The sequence below is a fragment of the Panthera uncia genome, chromosome D1 (genome assembly GCF_023721935.1).
Source record: "Panthera uncia isolate 11264 chromosome D1, Puncia_PCG_1.0, whole genome shotgun sequence".
Classification (NCBI taxonomy): Eukaryota; Metazoa; Chordata; class Mammalia; order Carnivora; family Felidae; genus Panthera; species Panthera uncia.
Window position 1 is genome coordinate 55,365,816 of NC_064808.1, and position 18,890 is coordinate 55,384,705.

At 44.2% G+C, this 18,890-nt stretch overlaps 1 protein-coding gene across 1 annotated transcript; it reads right to left on the reverse strand.

Moving 5' to 3' along the window:
* Nucleotides 1-12,104: 12,104 nt before the first annotated feature.
* Nucleotides 12,105-16,055, reverse strand: LIPT2 (lipoyl(octanoyl) transferase 2). Its single transcript, XM_049652282.1, has 2 exons — nucleotides 15,484-16,055; nucleotides 12,105-14,946 (listed from the first exon to the last, which is right to left on the reverse strand). The coding sequence occupies exons 1-2, from the start codon at nucleotides 15,947-15,949 to the stop codon at nucleotides 14,717-14,719; spliced, it is 696 nt and encodes a 231-aa protein (XP_049508239.1). The 5' UTR covers nucleotides 15,950-16,055; the 3' UTR covers nucleotides 12,105-14,716.
* Between the last annotated feature and the right edge of the window lie 2,835 nt (nucleotides 16,056-18,890).

Genomic DNA, 18,890 nt, shown 5'->3' on the forward strand with positions numbered 1-18,890 from the left:
TGCTGTACAAAACTGCTATTCTTTATCAAAACACAGTACTGCCATTTTATTTCTGTTACGTATTTTGACCCAGCTACTTCTTTTCCTCAGTCCGATTATCACCTCTCAGAAAAGTCATCCTGACTCTGGGCATGCAGTACCAAATTTCAGTCTGCCTAAGAATCACCTAGGAGCTCGTTCTTATAAAGTAGACTTGGATGCCACACCAGAAGTTCCAATCCAGGAGATCTGGAATGGAGCTCAGAAATAAACATTTAAAAAAAAAAAAAAAAAAAAAGATTCCCAATGATTTTGACGTGAGTGGTTCTTTTTTTTAATTTTTTTTTTAAATGTTTATTCATTTTTTGAGACAGAGACAGAGCATGAAGGGGGGAGGGAGACACAGAATCTGAAACAGGCTCCAGGCTCTGAGCTGTCAGCACGGAGCCCGACGCGGGGCTCAAACTCACGGAGCGCGAGATCATGACCTGAGCCGAAGTCGGCCGCTTAACCGACTGAGCCACCCAGGCGCCCCGACGTGAGTGGTTCTTAAGATCAGCCTTGAGAAAACAGTCCTGGTTCCTTCCCCATTCTGCCAGGGCCTTGCATTTACTCTATAGGACTTTTTATTACGCTTATCAAAAGTAACTATTTGCCCACCTCATCCACTAGATTGCAAGTTCTTTGAAGATAAGGATTATCTCATTTTAATAAAATTCTAGAATCATAGACTTAAAATCACACCATCTTAGAGTTCTAGAATCATTTAGTGATAGAACCTAACTTGGAAGGACCCTTGGAGTTACCTGGTCAAATCCCTCACCTAAGAATCCCCTATATTTTATTAAATTTTTTTTTAATGTTTATTTATTATTTTGAGAGACAGAGAGAGACTGAGCGCGAATGGGTGAAGGGCGGAGAGAGAGGGAGACACAGAATCTGAAGCAGGCTCCAGGCTCTGAGCTGTCAGCACAGAGCCCGACGTGGGGCTGGAACCCACGGACTGCGAGATCATGACCTGAGCTAAAGTCAGCTGCTTAATGGACTGAGGCACCCAGGTGCCCCACCTACATTTCATTTTCGACATGAGATTGTCCAGCTTCTCTGGCACACCATTAGTGACAAGGAGCTCATTGCTTCTGAGGCAGCCAAAGTTCTGATTGTTAGGATGTTTTCACGTTTTGACAAAAACTGCCTCCCAGTTACTTCTACCCTTTGGTCCTTGTGCCCACTGGAGACATAAAGTGTATGCCTAGTTTTCGTTCCCTTTTTTGGTCCTTCAGAAATTTAAGGTCTGTCCTCCACTTCCCCTGCTCTGGAGTGAGAATGGAGCAGGAACCGTGTTAGAGAAGCCAGGTGCCTAAGGGGTTCTTGGAAAGTGGACTGAGATGCCTCATTTTCTTTTTCTGTGCCTTGCAGGTTTGCAACGAAGCTTAGATGACCCAATGTGTGTAACGGGCCCAGAGCTGGGTCCAGTGTGATGCATGTGCTTAATAGGTGGCAGCTCCTATTGTTATCAGATGAGAAAAGAAAGGATGGAACAGAGTTTCTGTCTCAGGAAGACCATAGTCTGAGAACAGCCTTCAGGGGACTCTCAAATCCAAAGAAATTGGAGACAAGGCCCTGACCTGAGGACAGGTTGGGCAGGGGAGTGGGGTGGGATGATTGAAGGGGTCAGGGAAAGACTCACCTGGAGATAACACCTCCTTTAAGTCTTTGCTCAAGTGCCACCTTCTGGCTGAGGTCTTGCCTGACCATCCCATATACAAATCCTAGTCCCTCCTTACCGCTGCCCTCCCTAACCCCTTTCTCCGCCTGGTTTTTCAGTAACATTTAACATCATCTGATATATTTAACTTAAAAAAAAATCTTTTGCTGTTGTTTCTCTTGCTGCATTCCTCAGCTGAAGCTCCCAGCTTCTGTCAGCCCTATCTCAGAGCTCTACTTGTTTCCGCGTTCCTGTAACCACCCTCTTCCCTCTCCCCTGCAGGCCTGGGGAGGTAATGGTGCCCAAATGTTTCAAGCCCCAGGGTACTTCATGATCCTTGTGGTTTCCCTACTCCCTGCCCACCTCTTTGAATAGAGCCTCCTCAAATTACTGACCTGAGATGGCCATTTGCTTCCTACAGGACCTGGCTGATACACAGGCCCATTCTCCTGCAGCCCCTTGCACTTCCCTTGAACACAGGACTTACCAGTCTGTCTTATAATTGTCCACTTTATATGTTGACTCCACACTTAGAACATACGCTCCATGAGGGCAGTAGTCAACACTGAGTCTACACAGAGTAGATCTTACTGAGAGTTTGTTGAATCAATGAATCGATGAATCAGTGTCATGAAGGGGAGATCACTGGGAATTACGTTATCAGGGAAAACTTCCAAGAAGAGATAGAACCTGAGAAAGCCTGGAAGGATAATAGCATGCTTTTTAAACCTCTAGACTAGACTTCTCCTCTGAGCACTAGACTCCTATATCTGACTACCTACTTGACATCTCTGGATGACATATTGGGGTTGGAACCCTTGACTTCCTTCCCTGGCTCCCCTCAGTCTTCATTCTCTCAGTAAATGGAACGATTATCAATCCAGTTTCCTGTTTGTTTTCTCCAGAGAACTCAACCTAGTCTCCTATTTAGCTGTGTACTGACATGGGGTCTGCCTTCCCCATCAGACTGTAGGCACTACAAGAATACAGTCCAGGTGTATCTTTTTCTTTCTTTCTTTTTAAAAAAATTTTAAATTTATATCCAGGTTAGTTAGCATGGAGTGCAATAATGATTTCAGGAGTAGAATCCAGTGATTCATCCCCTATGTATAATACCCAGAACTCATCCCAACAAGTGTCCTCCTTAATGCCCCTTACCCATTTAGCCCATCACCCCTCCCACAACCCCTCCAGTAACCCTCAGTTTGTTCTCCATATTTATGAGTCTCTTATGTTTTGTCCCCCTCCTTGTTTTTATATTAGTTTTGCTTCCCTTCCCTTATGTTCATCTGTTTTGTATCTTAAATTCCACATATGAGTGAAGCCATATGATATTTGTCTTTCTCTGACTAATTTCACTTAGCATAATACCCTCTAGTTCTATCCACGTAGTTGCAAATGGCAAGATTTCATTCCTTTTGATTGCTGAGTAATACTCCATTGTAGTATATATCACTCTTCTTTATCCATTCATCCATCGATGGACATCTGGGCTCTTTCCATACTTTGGCTATTGTTGATAGCTCTGTCATAAACATTCGAGTGCATGTGCCCCTTCAGAACCAAGTGTGTCTTTTTCACCATAGAATACACAGGATATAACTCAATGTCTGTCTAGTGGGTTGGGGGAGAAGGGTTCAGAGGTAGGGTGAGCACAGATTGTATCTGTCAACAGTGCTAAAAGCCTGGGTTACCAGGGAAAATACAGCATGAAACACAGAGGAAGCTTAATGGTCACATCAAGTTATTTTATGCCATTACTCATCAGCAGCCCATACTTCTGTGAGTTGTCTCCTCTTGGCCTGTCAGTTTGACCCTCAGAACACTTTGTCTCCTTGTTCCGAGCATCACTTTTCTCCTGCCTCTGCAAGCAGCACAGAGCAGTGAAAAGAGCACTGGAAGAGGTACAGCAAGGGCAGGATGGTGTGGTGTCAGGAAACTAAAGATCTCTGTAGCATCTTCTCCCCACCTCACCCTCACACATGCTATGTCCTGGGAAGCAGCTGGTCCAGAACACTGCCTCTGGGGTCCAACAGAGCTGGGTTTGAATCCTAGCCCTGACACTTATTGGCTGTGAGAGTTTAACCTCTCTGAGTCTTAGTTTCCTTATCTGTAGAATGGGGATAAAAGTAGTTACATCTGTGAATTGCAGTAAGATATTATTTCTAAAGTGCTTTAGCTGGTACCTGGCACACAGCAAGTGTTACATAAAGAATAACTATTAATGAGGGCATGTTGTTCATAGTGGTATGAATATGGACGTTTAAATCTTATGATTTAAACAATAAAGGAAGGCAGAAGAAAGTAGGATAAGTTAGGACTGAGATGTACAGAGGAAGTGAGTGTCTCAGTCTGGAGTCATAGTTGCAACAGACAGAAAATGCAGCTCAAACGGACTTAAGCAGAAAATGGTATTCATTGGCTCATGTAATTACAACAATCAGAGGACTGACTTCAGGCATGGCTAGATCCAGGAGCTCAGATGATGTCTTCATGAAGCTATTTGAATCTTTTGGCTCTGCTTCTCTCACTGTTGCTCCCTTCTCAGGCAGGATCCCACTTTGTGGTGACAGGATGGCTGTCTGCAGTTCCATGTATACACTCTGTTCTGTCTGCAAAGCCAGTAGGAAGAGCTCCTTTCCCCCACAACCCTCCTGGCAGAAGTCTGGGTCTGACTCGTATTGTCCTAAAAGAGGCCCAGTGCCCATCTCTGCACCAGTCACAGAAAGCCAGGGAAAGAGGCTGGCAGGGGTGTCACCTTTACTCAAACCACATAAGCTTGGGTGGGAGAAATGGGTGAAGGTGTTCAGAAGGTGCAAATTCCAGTTATAAAGTAAACAAGTCACAAGGACATAATATACAGCACGGTGACTATAGTCACTAATACCGTGTTGCATATTTGAAAGTTGCTGAGAGTAGTTCTTAAAATTTCTCATCACTGGGAAAAAAAAGTTTGGAACACTGTAAGGTGTTAACTAGACTTAGAGTGGTGATCAAATTGCAATGCATATAAATATCAAATCATTATTTGTACACCTGAAACCATTATGTTCTATGCCAATTACACCTTAATAAAAAATAACACATAAACATAAAGTCGGTGGGAGTACAATTCCTAAGGAAGATATGGGTGTTATTAGGGGAAGTAGGGTAAATGGACATTTAAGTGAGCAGACAGGGAGGAGGGAGGAGGACACCCAGAGACTCACAGCCATGCAAAAGTGAGAAGAGGGGATTAAGTGTGCTGTGAGCACAGCTCACACATCTGGGGCAGAGGGAGCGGACATGTTCTATGGATCCCGGAGAGAAGACCCAGAACTGTGCTTAGGGACGGGGGAGTCACAGGACCCAGATCTCCGCTCACTGGGAACAAGAAACAGGCTGGCCAGAATACGCTTCCCATCACTGGAGAGGTGTGCAAGCAGGGTTTCCTTTTCAGAGTTGCTATCAGGGAAATTTTCTAGATGGGCTCTGACATGCCTTGCATTCCCCAAATCTGAAATCCTATAGTCCAGAAATCAGCTCCTCCCCACCCCCCATCTTAATCTGTTTTTCTCTCTTCTGAGCTCTTCTCTGAGGGGAATGCTACATCCTTCTTGCTGATATGTTTACGGGATGTCTGCAGACAGTCTGGATTCGAATTCTGGTTCCTGCAGGAATGTGGGACCTAAAAGGAACCACTTGTCTTTTTTGGGGTTGTTTCCTCCTGGGCATAGGAGGGGATGAGGTTGTCTGATCTCTGGGTCCCCTGCCGGCTCTGACCTTCCAGTGCTCTGTCAAAAACTCAGCCTGGCCTTCTTGGGAGGGATGGGACATAGCACAGTTCTCAGGCCAACCAGGTGTGTTGGCTTTTCAGCATCTCAAAAGCACCAACTGTCTCATTTGGTTCTTTCCCCTGACCTATGAGGAAAGCAGAGTGGGGGTCATAGGAGTGCTGTTTAACACACGGCCTTTGGATTCCAGACTTGATTTCAAACCATGGACTGCCTCTAACTAACTGTGAACTTGGGTAAACCTTCAGCTAAGCCGCTCTCCTCTTTGTAAAACAGTCAGTAATTCAACCTTGTGGGTTTGTTATTTGCTGTGAAGTTGACATAAAGCGTGTAAAATGCTTAGCACAGCCTTGGATCCCTGTGGGTCAGGCTGGAGAGAGGCGTCTGTGGTGGAATGGAGTTGACCTGAGTAATGCTATCCCCTCACAGGAACCCAGTACTTCACAAGGCCCAGCGTGCCCCCAGCCCACCTCTGGCTGCAGGTGAGAGCTGGGTGTCAGCATTCTGGTAGGAAACAGACAGCTCCCTGAAACTGGGTAATTTGAAGAGAGTACGAGGAAGGTTCAGGAAACCAGCAAGCAATGGTGCCACCCCCCTGGCTAGCCAGGGTGGAGAGAGAGACACAGTGACTAGGCCCAGAGAGCAGGGGAGGAAGGGGTTACAGGAAACCGCAGAGGGCAGCAGGCTGGAGCTGTGGCTTTTGGTAGAGGCTGTACCCAACCCATGCTGACCCAGCAGGGAGAGAGCTGAGGAAATAAATATCCTTCTCTGCCCCTACTCCCTCCCTTCCTTATAGTCGTCTACCACTGTCTCCCTTTGCTCTAGCGCAGATGGGAGCTCCAGAGCAAGGAGGCCTGTGGTAGTGGAGAAGGGTGGTGAGCACCTAGTGGGAGAGAGTACAGGCAGTGGCAGCAGTCTGATGGGTGGGAGCCTGCCCCATTCCTCTTTATCCTGCTCTACACGAAGGGGGCGGAGGGAGGGAGTAGGAGAATGAAGGAATATGGGGGAGGCTGTGAACGCAGGCTGTTCACCCTAGAAAGAGGCAGGAAGACAACCTGCATTTCCTCAAATACCCACCTGCTCTCTATCCTCTCCAGGCCTTTGCTGTGCTAGTCTCTCTGCCTGGAGCACCTTCCTCCGGGGGCTGGCTAACTCCCCCCTTACATGCTACCTCCTCCTGGGTCAATCTGTGCCTGAAGCTAGCCCCAGACTTGTTTAGTTTTGAGTTCTAAGATACTCTTTTCATTTGAGCTAGTTTGAGCTGGGTTTTTTCTTACTTAGAACCAAGAATTCTAATTCAATGTCACCTTGAGCCTTTTCTGCCCCCCTCCTCCCTTTTAAAATCTGTCACTTCTTTTATGTTTCCACAGTACCCTGTGCAAACTTCTCTCATGGTACTTGTGACAGTTTATTGTGAATTGTTTTTACAGGTGTGTCTCCTCCACAAAGCTATGAGCTCCTTGAAGACAGGAACCAAGTCGGATCCATCCTCCTCAAGGCCCAGCACAGGCTGACAGACCTCACACTGGCCAGACCATACCAGCCATGTTATCTTCAATTCCAAGCAACACAGATTAAAGGCACATTAGCCAATTAAAGCCTATTGAGATAAGGGCAGGGGTGCGGAGTCTGGAAGCCATGTTCTGTGAAGAACAGAAGAATCAGGAAAGAAAACATGGAGAAGAGACCATTCCCGGGATAGAATTCATTTGCTGACTCAACAGGCCATTTCTGGGCACCCCTTCTGCATGAGGCCCTGGGCAGGTCCCCAGGAGGCCACAGAGGATGCAGCTACAGTCCCTGCCTGGAGAGCTCACAGTCAGACATGGAAACAAGTAACTATAACACGCTGTGGTTACTGCCTTTTGAGGGGGATGTAGAATGAGGCCAGGAACGGACTCTCAGAGGAGGCCTTGCAGGGGGTAGAATTATGACAGTGTCAGAGGTAAGTTTCAGTTTAGAGTGACGACTAACTTTCTCACAATCAGAATCACTCAGGAATGGAAGCTGCCTGCTCCATATCTGAAAGAGCTGGAAGCTGTGAGCATGGCCACTGTGACTGCTTCACAGACCTGATATCCATATCCATCAACAAAAGAACCAAATGTGGAGGCTGTAGGAAATTCTTCACAGTAACATAGACATTAAACCTGCTTCCTTTTACATGCCAGGTACTTGGGTACAAACATGAACAAACAGTCTCTGGATTAGAAAACCTCACAACTTAGGTAAACTGCAAAAAACATTAACACTTTAGTCTTATACCTGTGTCTCTTGAATTTGAATAACGTATGGATCCCCCCAAAATTATTGAGGCAGTCAGTGTTGGCAATCTAAATATGTTCAGATTTAAACTCGGTAAAAACTAATGCAACCATAAAAGTAAATCTTTTAGGGGCACCTGGGTGGCTCAGTTGGTTAAGCGGCCGACTTCAGCTCAGGTCATGATCTCGCGGTCCGTGAGCTCGAGCCCTGCGTCGGGCTCTGTGCTGACAGCTCAGAGCCTGGAGCCTGTTTCAGATTCTGTGTCTCCCTCTCTCTGACCCTCCCCTGTTCATGCTCTATCTCTCCCTGTCTCAAAAATAAATAAAACGTTAAAAAAAAAAGTAAATCTTTTATATATAATTTTGTATTCAATACAGACTATTAGTGAATATGAAAAGAACTAAAAAACTAATAAAATGTCAATAACAACACTAATGCCACTGGTCTTGTTGAGTTCTATAACCATACTCCAGCTAGTAAGTGAAGGCATGACAGAATCAGAGTATTACATTTTATAAACTCCTAACAAATTAATGGATCTAGGGAATGATCATCACAAAAAAAGGAAAAACATACTGTGTGCCTTAAGAACACTCCACCACCCAGGAAGCCAACTTGCCCAAAAGAAACCATACCTGAATCAGATCAAGTATCTGGTTTCACCTTTCAATCTTCAGGAAACACAGGAGAAAAAGATTTTTTTTTAAGTTGTGGGAGTAATCTGTAGGTGAAAAGAGACTAAAGAGACACTTATGAGACATGACAAATGCAGTGTGCAGACCTTGTTTGAATCCTGATTTGAACAAACCAAGTGTAACAAAAAAAAGCAAACAATTGGGGAAATCTGAGTATTAATCGAGTATTTGTTGATACCGAAGTATTTTTCCTGTGTAATAATGCTATTGTGGGTTGTTTTTTTTGTTTGTTTGTTTTTTGTTTTTTGTTTTTTTGAGTCCTTATCTTTGGGGAATACATACTGAAATATTTATGGGTGAAATAATATGGTATCTATGATTTGCTTCACAATAATTCAGGGAGAAAGCAGGAAATAGGTACTAGTTTAGACAAACTAAGACTGGCCATCAGTTGATGACTGCTTTAGGGGCCTGATGGGTATGTAGGGGTTCATTGTTGTATGCTAAAAAGATTTTATACCAAAACAATTTCAAAAATGAGAAAAAACCTAAGATGCTAGAACATTTAACCTTCAATTTATTTATTTATTTTGAGAGAGAGACAGTGCAAGTGGGGGAGGGGCAAAGAGAGAGAGAGAGAGAGAGAATTTGATAGCATAGAGCCTGACATAGGACTTTATCTCACCACGGCGATAACACAACCTGAGCCGCTGTCAAGAGTCGGAGGCTTAACTGACTGAGCCACTCAGGTGCCCCTAAAATGCTGGAACATTTAAAATTCAGCCATCTCCCTTGTACATTATTGGAGTATAAATTGGTATAACTTTTATGGAAGGCAATATGACAATATCTATTAAAATAAAAACACACATATCCTTTGATTCAGAAAATCACTTCTAAAAATGCAACCCATGTACTCACCATGTGTGATGTAACACATACACACAGACAGAAGGACAGACAGGCATGCACGTGTGCACACACACACACACACACACACACACACACTTTTATAAGGATTTTCACTGCAGCCTTGTTTGTAAAAGCAAAAGATTAGCAATAACCTAAATGTCCTCAATAGGATCCTAGCTAAATAAGTCATAGAAAATCCACTGAATGGAATACTCTGTAGTCAGTTTTAAAAATGAGGTTGCTCTTTATATATTGATCTGAAACAGTCTGCAAAGTGCAATACTGTGTCTATAGTATGTTACTATATGAAAAAGAATGTATATATATAATCATGCACACTTACAGATGCATAAAATATCTCTGAAGTATATAAAAAAGAGTTTACCACCATTTGGGCCTCCAGGAAAGAAACTGAGTTTACAGGGGAAAAGAATAAGAGCAAGACTTACATTTCAGTGCTACCATTTTGTACCTTTTTAATTTTATCCCATGTGCATGCATTACCTATATTTTAAAAAACATTAAATTCTAAGTTTTAAGCAAAATGAAAACAAAATTAAGACATCCAAAAATATAACTGTAAAGATTATGTAGCAATGTGGGAAAATGTACGTAATGTTTGGTTACATTTGGTACATAATTGTACCCACATAATTACAAGTACATAAATTACAGGTACATAAAATACAAGTACATAAAATGTCTGTTCATGATAAAGTACTAGCGACACGCAAATGGGATGTGTTGTCAGGTGGGAGTGCTAGTATTGTTTTCTTTTTAAAATTTATAGGTGTTACAATATGGTAGGGTTATGTGTATGGCAAATTGTAATTTGGCAAAAAGGAAAATCAGACTGAGATTGCAAAGATCTGATTTCCATAGGGCTTTCAGAGAGAGGCTTTCCCCAAGAAGTAAGGTGTACTGGGTCACAGTGCCAAGAGCTGGTTTGATTTGGTTTCTTGCCAGCCTCACTGGAGGAACAAGATGTTGAACCAGACACAGCAGCTGGTCACAACCTTATGTTTAACACTCATTTACCAGACCCTGAACAATCTCTTTATGGGGAAAAGATTCTGCACAAACAAGAAGAGGCCTTCTGGAGGTGCTAAATATCCTTCTTCATACGCTCAGCTTCCTTCCTGGAGGAAGGGCCCCTGTGGGAAACCGGAGGTGGGCTCTGTCCAGGCAGGAAGAAGAGCCAGGAACCCACTGCAGTGGCTTGACCTGATCCCACAGGCCTGGCCTCAATCCTACTCTGACCTTTTGCTCTGCATCCTCTTGGCTCTGCTGACCCACAGCCCACCTGTTCTTGAAGGCTTGGCTCTTCCAGGATGCCTGGCATGCTCACCCTTCAGAGGCTACTGTGGAAGAGTGGAGAGACCCAGCCTAGGAGCCGGGGGCTGACTCTGCTTCTTACTAACTGCATAGCCTCAAACAAATCACTTAGCCTTGATGAGCCTTGGTTTTCTCATCCTTAAAATAATCCTACCTAGGGGCGCCTGGGTGGCTCAGTCAGTTAAGCGGCCGACTTCGGCTCAGGTCATTATCTCGCTGTCCGTGAGTTCGAGCCCCGCGTCGGGCTCTGTGCTGACAGCTCAGAGCCTGGAGCCTGTTTCAGATTCTGTGTCTCCCTCTCTCTGACCCTCCCCTGTTCATGCTCTGTCTCTCCCTGTCTCAAAAATAAATAAAACGTTAACAAAAAAAAATAAAAAATAATCCTACCTAGACTGCTCTGTTGCCAGAGGAGTGAATGAGATTGCCTGTTGTTTCATTCTGGGCCCCCAACTATATTTCTCTGCCTACTGCCTTTGTGCCTCCTTGCCTGCCCTTCTTCGCCCATGCCTCACATTTGTCAGTCTTCTGCCCTTCTCTTCGGTCTCCAGACCTAAAACATAACTCATCACACCCATGCTCCAGATCCACAAATCCACGGCCTCTTGGTCCTCTCCACTTGCATCTCCCAAAAGTGTTTCAAACTTGATTTATCTAAAACTGAACGAGTTATCTTCCTCTCCAAACTTGGTCCCCACCCAGTGTTTCCCATCCCAGCAATACCTCTAGCATCCACCTTGTTGCTCAAGCCAGAAACCTGGGGGTTTTCCTTGACTACTCCAATATTAATGGATGATAGCAGCAGCAGCAGCAGCCATCTTCCACCATGCAGCCTGGGAAACAGAGAAAGCTGGACTGAAGCCAGATAGAATGAAGCAGACACCAAAAAACCTGGCAGGGAATAGGAGAGAAAGGACTATCTGGGTTCCTAAAGGGCTACATGCTCCAATTCTATTCTTGAGCCCAGTGGCAGACCTACCCTTGCATTTTATGAGGCCCTCCCCAGTACCTTTTCCAATAATGCCCCCATTGTCACTCTTTTATTTATTTATTTATTTATTTATTTATTCATTCATTCATTCATTCATTCATCTATTTTTGCATAAGTGAACTTGAGTGGGGTTTCTACACTTGCACATACAAGACTCCTAATTACTATATACGTATTATATCAGTCAGAATAGGCTAGATTATGCTGTGGTAATGAACAATGCCTGCATTTCAGTGGCTTAACCATACCACCTGTCCAGCAGCAGCAGGGGCCTCTGCTCATTGCAGTCCCTCCGGAAGCAGCCGCTATCCTGAATGTTGTTGGTCACCGTTCCAGAGGGAAAGAGAAACCCCAAGGGTCTGACACCAGCAATTCAATGCTCCAGCTCAGAAGTGGCATGTCCCCTCCATTCATAACTCATTGATCAGAACAAGTTACTTGGCCCCAGCCAACCACAAGGGAGCCACAAAGTACCATCCTGCCTGAAATGTTTCTTAAAAATTTTTTTTAATGTTTATTTTATTTTTGAGAGAGACAGAGACAGAATGCGAGTGGGTTAGGGGGAGACAGAGAGGGAGACACAGAACCTGAAGCAGGCTCCAGGCTCTGAGCTGTCAGCACAGAGCCCAATGCAGGGCTCGAACTCACAAGCTGTGAGATCATGACCTGAGCTGAAGTCAGACACTCAACCGACTGAGTCACCCAGGTGCCCCCTGCCTGAAATATTTGGTGAACATTAATAACTACCATACATTTCCCGCTGCCTATTCTGTGTCAAGCCTTGAGCCTAATGAGACAGGCTCAGGAAGGCCAGGTAACTCAGTCACTACACCATGCAGAACGATTCCCAGTGATCCAGTTGCTAAATGAGAGAATGTACTTAAGAGGGCTAACACAGTACCTGGTACCAAAAATAAATGGAGTGAATGTTTCTTTACCAGTCTCTGGAGGTATTCAAGATCAGGCTTTATGGTCAGTTGCTAGGGTTGCTAGAGAGGGGAGTCGAGTACTAGATGGGGAGCAACACTATGCACAGCCTTCCAACCATGAGAACCTAACTCCACTTTTCCCGGGAATAATTGTTTTCCTTCTTGGCAGTAATACTACAAAGTAATTATCAACTACTACTCACCTCCCACATTCCTACAACAGTACTGTTGGCTCCATGGAGGGAAATAAAAGGCCTAGAAAGAATATAGGTTAATGATGGGTGGACAAACTAGCAATCCACGAATACTGACCAAGTGTCCATGATGGAAAGCATATTACCCTGAGCTCTAAGTCAGTATGCAGAGCAGGAAAAGAGCATGAGAAATGGGCTTATATCTGGGACCCAGTCCTAGCTTTGTGATTAACTTACTGTGTGGTCTTGAGCAAGTTTTTTCCAAAGTCTTGTTTCATCTCTGTACAATGAGGAGACAGGAACATACCTCCAAATTCTCTTCCAGCTTGAATAACTGATATAAACTGTGCGCCCCAGAAGTGGGAGAACTCCTCTTTCTTCTCCAAGGCAGTGGGGTCACAGGATACTGGAAGCTCAAAAAAGGACTTTAGATACCATATTACCTAAAGCTGCACTTTACTGTGTGGTAGCCTCTAGCCACATGTGACTACTGAAGAGCTGAAGTGTGATGACTCCAAAATGAGATGTGCTATAAAGCAGAAAATACACACTGAATATCTGGATATAGTACGGAGAAAAGGAATGTAAAACATTTTTATATTGACAATATCTGGGGTCTATTAGGTTAATTAAAGTATCATTAATGTCACCTGTTTATTTTTCCTTTTTAATGTGGCTACTAGAAAACATAAAATTACAATGTGGCTCACATTGTATTTCTATTGAACAGTGCTTGTGTAAGGCAAACTGAAGTGCAGAGAGGGTAAATGACTTGCTCAAAAAGCTGGGACTGCAACCTGGGTCACCTGTCTTCTCATTCAAGGATCTTTCCACCCTAACTGCCTGTGGTGGCCAGTCTCTAAGGTAGTCCTAAAGATCTTTACTTCCCATCACCCTGTGCAGTCCCTTCCACACTGAGTAGGGTTCCCGTGTTAGGAGACTGTAGAAATGACTCTGTAACTTCCAAGGCTGGGTCATAAGACATTTTGGCTTCCACCTTGTCTCTTTTCAGGCATCACTTGCTCCAGGAGAAAAAGCAGCTCTATGGAGCGGCTCACATGGTAAAGAACCCAGGCCCCCTGTCAACAACCAGTACCAACGAATCAGAGTGAACCATCTTTGAAAGTGATCCTCCAATCCCAGTCAAGCCTTCAAATGATGGCTGCCCCGGCTGACATCTTGACTATACCTCATAAGAGATCTCCACCCAGAACCACCCAGCTAAGCTTCTCCCAAATTCCTGACCCACATAATATAGATGAGACAATGTTTATTGTTTTAAGCCATTACATTTTGGGGTGATTTGTTGCATAGCAATGAATAATTACACACCTTTATAAATTGAGGGATCTCACTTAAGGAAAACTTACTTCTACCTTTGACATTTGTATAATGTAAGATATTACTCTGGTCTTTTTCCTGGCTCTGGTCTAGCTCAGTTTACCTAACTAAAAATAGCTATTGGGCTTGGAGAATCCAACCCAGGAAGGCAAAATCTCATTTTGTTCTTTAAAGATCCCTTCCCTTTTTTCCTTCCATTGCAGAAAGCACCTAGATCTCTTGAGAATGAAAAAGCACCCCACCACATTACCTTCACCTGGGCTATCCAGAGGTATGATTCCTATAAAGTCAAAGGAACTGGATCTCAGAATTGTCCAATTAAATACAGTATTTAGGAAGCAATAAATATTTGAGAACTGATTACATCTGAGTTTCTCTAAGCTGAGAAAATGATGTCAACAGCAGTGCTAATGTCTTACATTTATATAGCATGTGTTGCTTTTCAGAATGTTTTCAAATCTACTATATCTGAGGTAGATGAGAAGATATAAATAAACCAGTACACATATGGAAACAATGCTAAGGGCTCATAATTTGTTCATAGTCTCATGGTGAGTGAATGACAGGGCCAGGTCTAGAATCTGGGTTTCCGTGACTCCAAGTCAGGCTTGGTGCTTTTCAAGCACAACCTCCCAGCTGTGATAACATGAACATCCTTTAGTTGGGGCTGTCCTCTGAGATAAATGTGCATTTGTAGGTCTCCCTAAAGGCCTCAAGGAAAGGTGGTATTACTTCATCCACACTGACGTGCCTTTGGAGTTCCTCACTCAGAGAGGTGACGCCTGTCCCAACCAGCCCGCAGGGGACGATGTGCTCAAACCACACGAGGTCTGTAGAACAGTTCAGAGCCAGGCCGTGGGACGTGATGTGCCTTCCACAGCGGACTCCTGCAAGACAAGCCAAAGGGTCTCAGAGTAGATACCTTTCCTCCCTGGGCTTCAAGATCCCCTCGGTACAATGCAGGAACTGGACTGAATCACTGGTTTTCCAGCTTTGTTTTTGAGCATTCAAGGGGTTGTGCACAGATCGGGGGAGGGGGACAAAGCTGGAGAGGAGTGTGTGGCTCCACAGCTGCTGCAATTATGGAAATTCCAGAAAATGTCTTTTAACAGATTAAGTTGTTTAAAAAAAAAGTTTGAAAACTACTAAGCTTCATTATTGTCCAGACATTGTGATTCATTGGAAGTAACATGGCAATTCACTTCTCAAAAAGATGAATATTGGAAATGACCATTGAAGGCCCTCCTGAGAGCTGCGAAAATGAGATCCGTGAGAAGGCTTAAAAACTCAAACGCAGCGGGCAATTTTGATTTATTAAAGCCCGCGCCAGATCCACTTCCTCCCAGCCCGCGCTTGCCCTCACCTCCATTGGTCCAGTTCTGCCAAGCCCCGCCCCCAGCCCCGCCCTAGCCCATAGCACTAACCGATCGCGCAGACTTTGCGCTCCCCCAGCCAGACGCCGGTGTAGGGTGGGGGCCGCGCGCGGGCTCCGTGCAAGCCCTGGAGCTCGCACACGCGCACCGCGCACGACTCCAGCGCAGCCACGTGGGTGCGCAGGCGCAGGCCCAGGCGTCGCAGATCTAGCACCGAGTGGCAGAGCAGCTGGCCCGGCCCATGGAAAGTGGCCAGGCCACCGCGGCCTGTGGCGCGTACCTCGGCGCCCAAGGCCCGCAGCCGCGCCGTTTCCTCCGGCGTCAGGCCGCCGCGCAGCCCAGATGTGTATACGGGCCCCGCGGGCTCGCAGAGCAGGAGCGCGCCCGCCTCAGCCGCCGACAGGGCCTCACTGCCTGGTTCGGCCTGCAGCCGTCGCAACCAGCGCTCCTGCAGGGCCAGCAGCTCGGCGTAGGGCAGCCGATTTAGCCGCACCAGCCGTACCACGGGCTGCAACATCACGTCAGCAGCTTCTTCTGCGAGGTCCCGCCCCCTGTCTAGGCCGGCGGGCGGGGAAGGGAGGGGCGTGCCAGGAGGGGCGGGGACTCGGGGCCCCTCCCCGGCTGCCGTTCCGCTAGCTCTAGAGAGATTGTGAGCCCAAGACCCAGCATCAGGTGTGTTTCTTCCATTCATTTATTTCAACAACCAGTATTTAGGGTCTGCTTGTGTTCTGTAGGCCCTGCTCTAGGCGCCTGATACAGTGGTGCACAGTGTATGGGGAAAAAAGTCTGTCCTGGGTGGAGTTGCCTGATTTAAAGTCTTAAGCAAGTATTAAAGCATCGAATAAACAAGGTTATTTCACACATTGATAAGTGCTAGGAAAAAAATATAAAATAGGCTAGTGTGTGTCCTGGGTGGAGTTGCCCGATGAAGAGACTCTGAAAAGGAGGTGAACGTGCAGAAATTTTATGGCGGGGAGGGGGTGGGGATTACTGTCAAGACCCCGCCTGCGAGAGAGTGATGGAAGCAGGATAGCAGAGGGAGAAAAACTGAAACAATCGCTTTAGAGGCCTCAGCCAACCTCAAAGAATACTCTGAGCCTAGGATGACCTTTAAGAGTTGTTCCAAATTAAAGAACAGGGGCCAGTAGTTTATATCCTATCATTGACCAGTGATAGAGGCTATCTGTAACTTTTGGCAAGTTTCATTCCTTCTGTGGAAGGCAATTCCCAGAGAAGAATTATGAGCCATAAGCAGCCTACTTCCAGAAGCTGGGGAAATGACTGGCTAGATCCTAAGAGTGGGTCTGGACCACAGCATCCATTATGTTGTATTGGATTGTTATTTATTTTATTTATTATTTTTTTAAATGTTTATTTTTGAGAGAGAGAGCATGAGAGGGTGAGGGACAGAGAGAGAGGGAGACACAGAATCCGAAGCAGGCTCCAGGCTCTGAGCTGTCAGAGCCTGACGCGGGACTCGAACTAAAGAACTGTGAGATCATGGAGAGCCTGGTGGCTCAGTCGGTTAAGTGTCCGATTGCAGCTCAGTCCATGATCTTATGGTTCATGAGTTCAAGCCCCGCGTCAGGCTCTGAGCTCAGAGCCTGGAGCCTGTTTCGGGTTCTGTGTATCCTTCTCTTTCTCTGCCCCTCCCCTGCTCATACTCTGTCTTTCTCTCTCTCTCAAAAATAAATAAACATTAAAAAAAAAAAAAAAAGAACTGTGAGATCATGACCTGAGTGAAGTCGGATGCTGAACCAATTAAGCCACCCAGGTGCCCCTGTATTGGATTGTCATTTAAATAAACTTGGACTCCTTCAATAAACTTTTACTGAGTAGCAACTATGTGCTGTTAGGCCCATTGCTAGATAAACAGGATTCATAAGGCTATCCCATCCCTGTATTCCTAATAGCATAAAGAACCCAGTTTTTATGTCCTCAATCTGAATCTATCTTACAAGCTGCAGCCAAGGACTGTTCAATAGAAAAGAAAAAAAAAATAAGAAAGCAGGAAAGTGTAGATAATAATGTAACAAATTATTGTTTACCACCCTCCAGCCTTGTCAAATTTTAATATTTTACTATTTTTTCCCAGGTATCTTTTTAATTTTAGAAACTAATAACATTGCTCCCTTAGGTATCTGAAAGACATTTCCTAATATGGACATTAAAATACCAAGCAAATATTAGCAAATTGAATCCAGCAATGTATAAAGGGATTATTACATCATGATAAAGTAATGTGTCCCAGGAATGCAAGGTTGGTTTAATGTTATAAAATCAGTATAATTCACCATAAAAGAGAAAAACTATATAATTGTTTTCAGTAGATGCAAAAAAAGCAGTTGGCAAAAATCAACATATACCCTGACTAAAACTCCCAGCAAACTGGAGTGAACTAGGAAGAGAAGAGAAATTCCCCAGTGTGATGAATTGCATCAATTGGGTTCAGACAAGAGAGAAACCACAAAGGTAATATTTTTATATATATTTAATTTTTTATTTTAAGAAAATTGTAGACTCATATGCAGTTGTGAGGAGTAATACAGAGAGATCTTGTGTACCCTTTACCCAATGGTAATGCCTTGCCAATGTCATAATTAGGTTATTGACATTGAACAGTCAGGATATAGAATATTTCCATCACCACAAGGATCCCTCATGATCTGCTTTTTTATCTGCACTATTTAACTCCTGTGAAACGCAAATCTGTGTTATATAAATGGAATGATACAGTGTATAAATTTTTGGAATTTCCTTTTTTTTCTCAGCATAATTTTCTGATTGTTGTTGGATGTAACAATAGTTCATTTCTTTTTATTGATGAGTATTATATCATGGTAGGGATGTACCACAATTTGTTTATTCATTCCCCTGTTGAAGAATGGCTAGGTTATTTCCAGTTTTCAGATATTCTGAATAAAACTGCTACAAACATTTGTGTACAGGTGTGTGTGTGTGTGTGTGTGTGTGTGTGTGTGTATGTACATAAGTTTTCATTTATCTGGAATAAATGGCTAGGAGTAAAATTGCTGGCATATGTACTTGCATGTTTAGTTTTTCAAAAAACTGCCAAACTGCTTTCCAGACTAGTTGTTCCATTTTACATTCCCACCAGCAATATATCTGTGAGTGATCTAATTTCTCTGTATCCTTGCCAGCATTTGACATTGTCACTATTTTTATTTTAGACATTCTGATGGGTGTGTAGTGGTATTTTTTTGTGACTTTAATTTGTATTTCCTTAATGGCTAATGATGAACATCTTTACATGTGTTTATTTTCAACTGGAATATCCTCTTCAATGAAATGTCTGTTCATGTATTTTGCCTATTTCCTAATTGTGTTTTTTTACTGTTCAGTTTTTAGAATTCTTTATATATTCTAAATACTAGTCCTTTTTGATTTGTAAATGGTTTGTAAATAGTTTCTCCCACTCTATGGCTTATATTTTCATC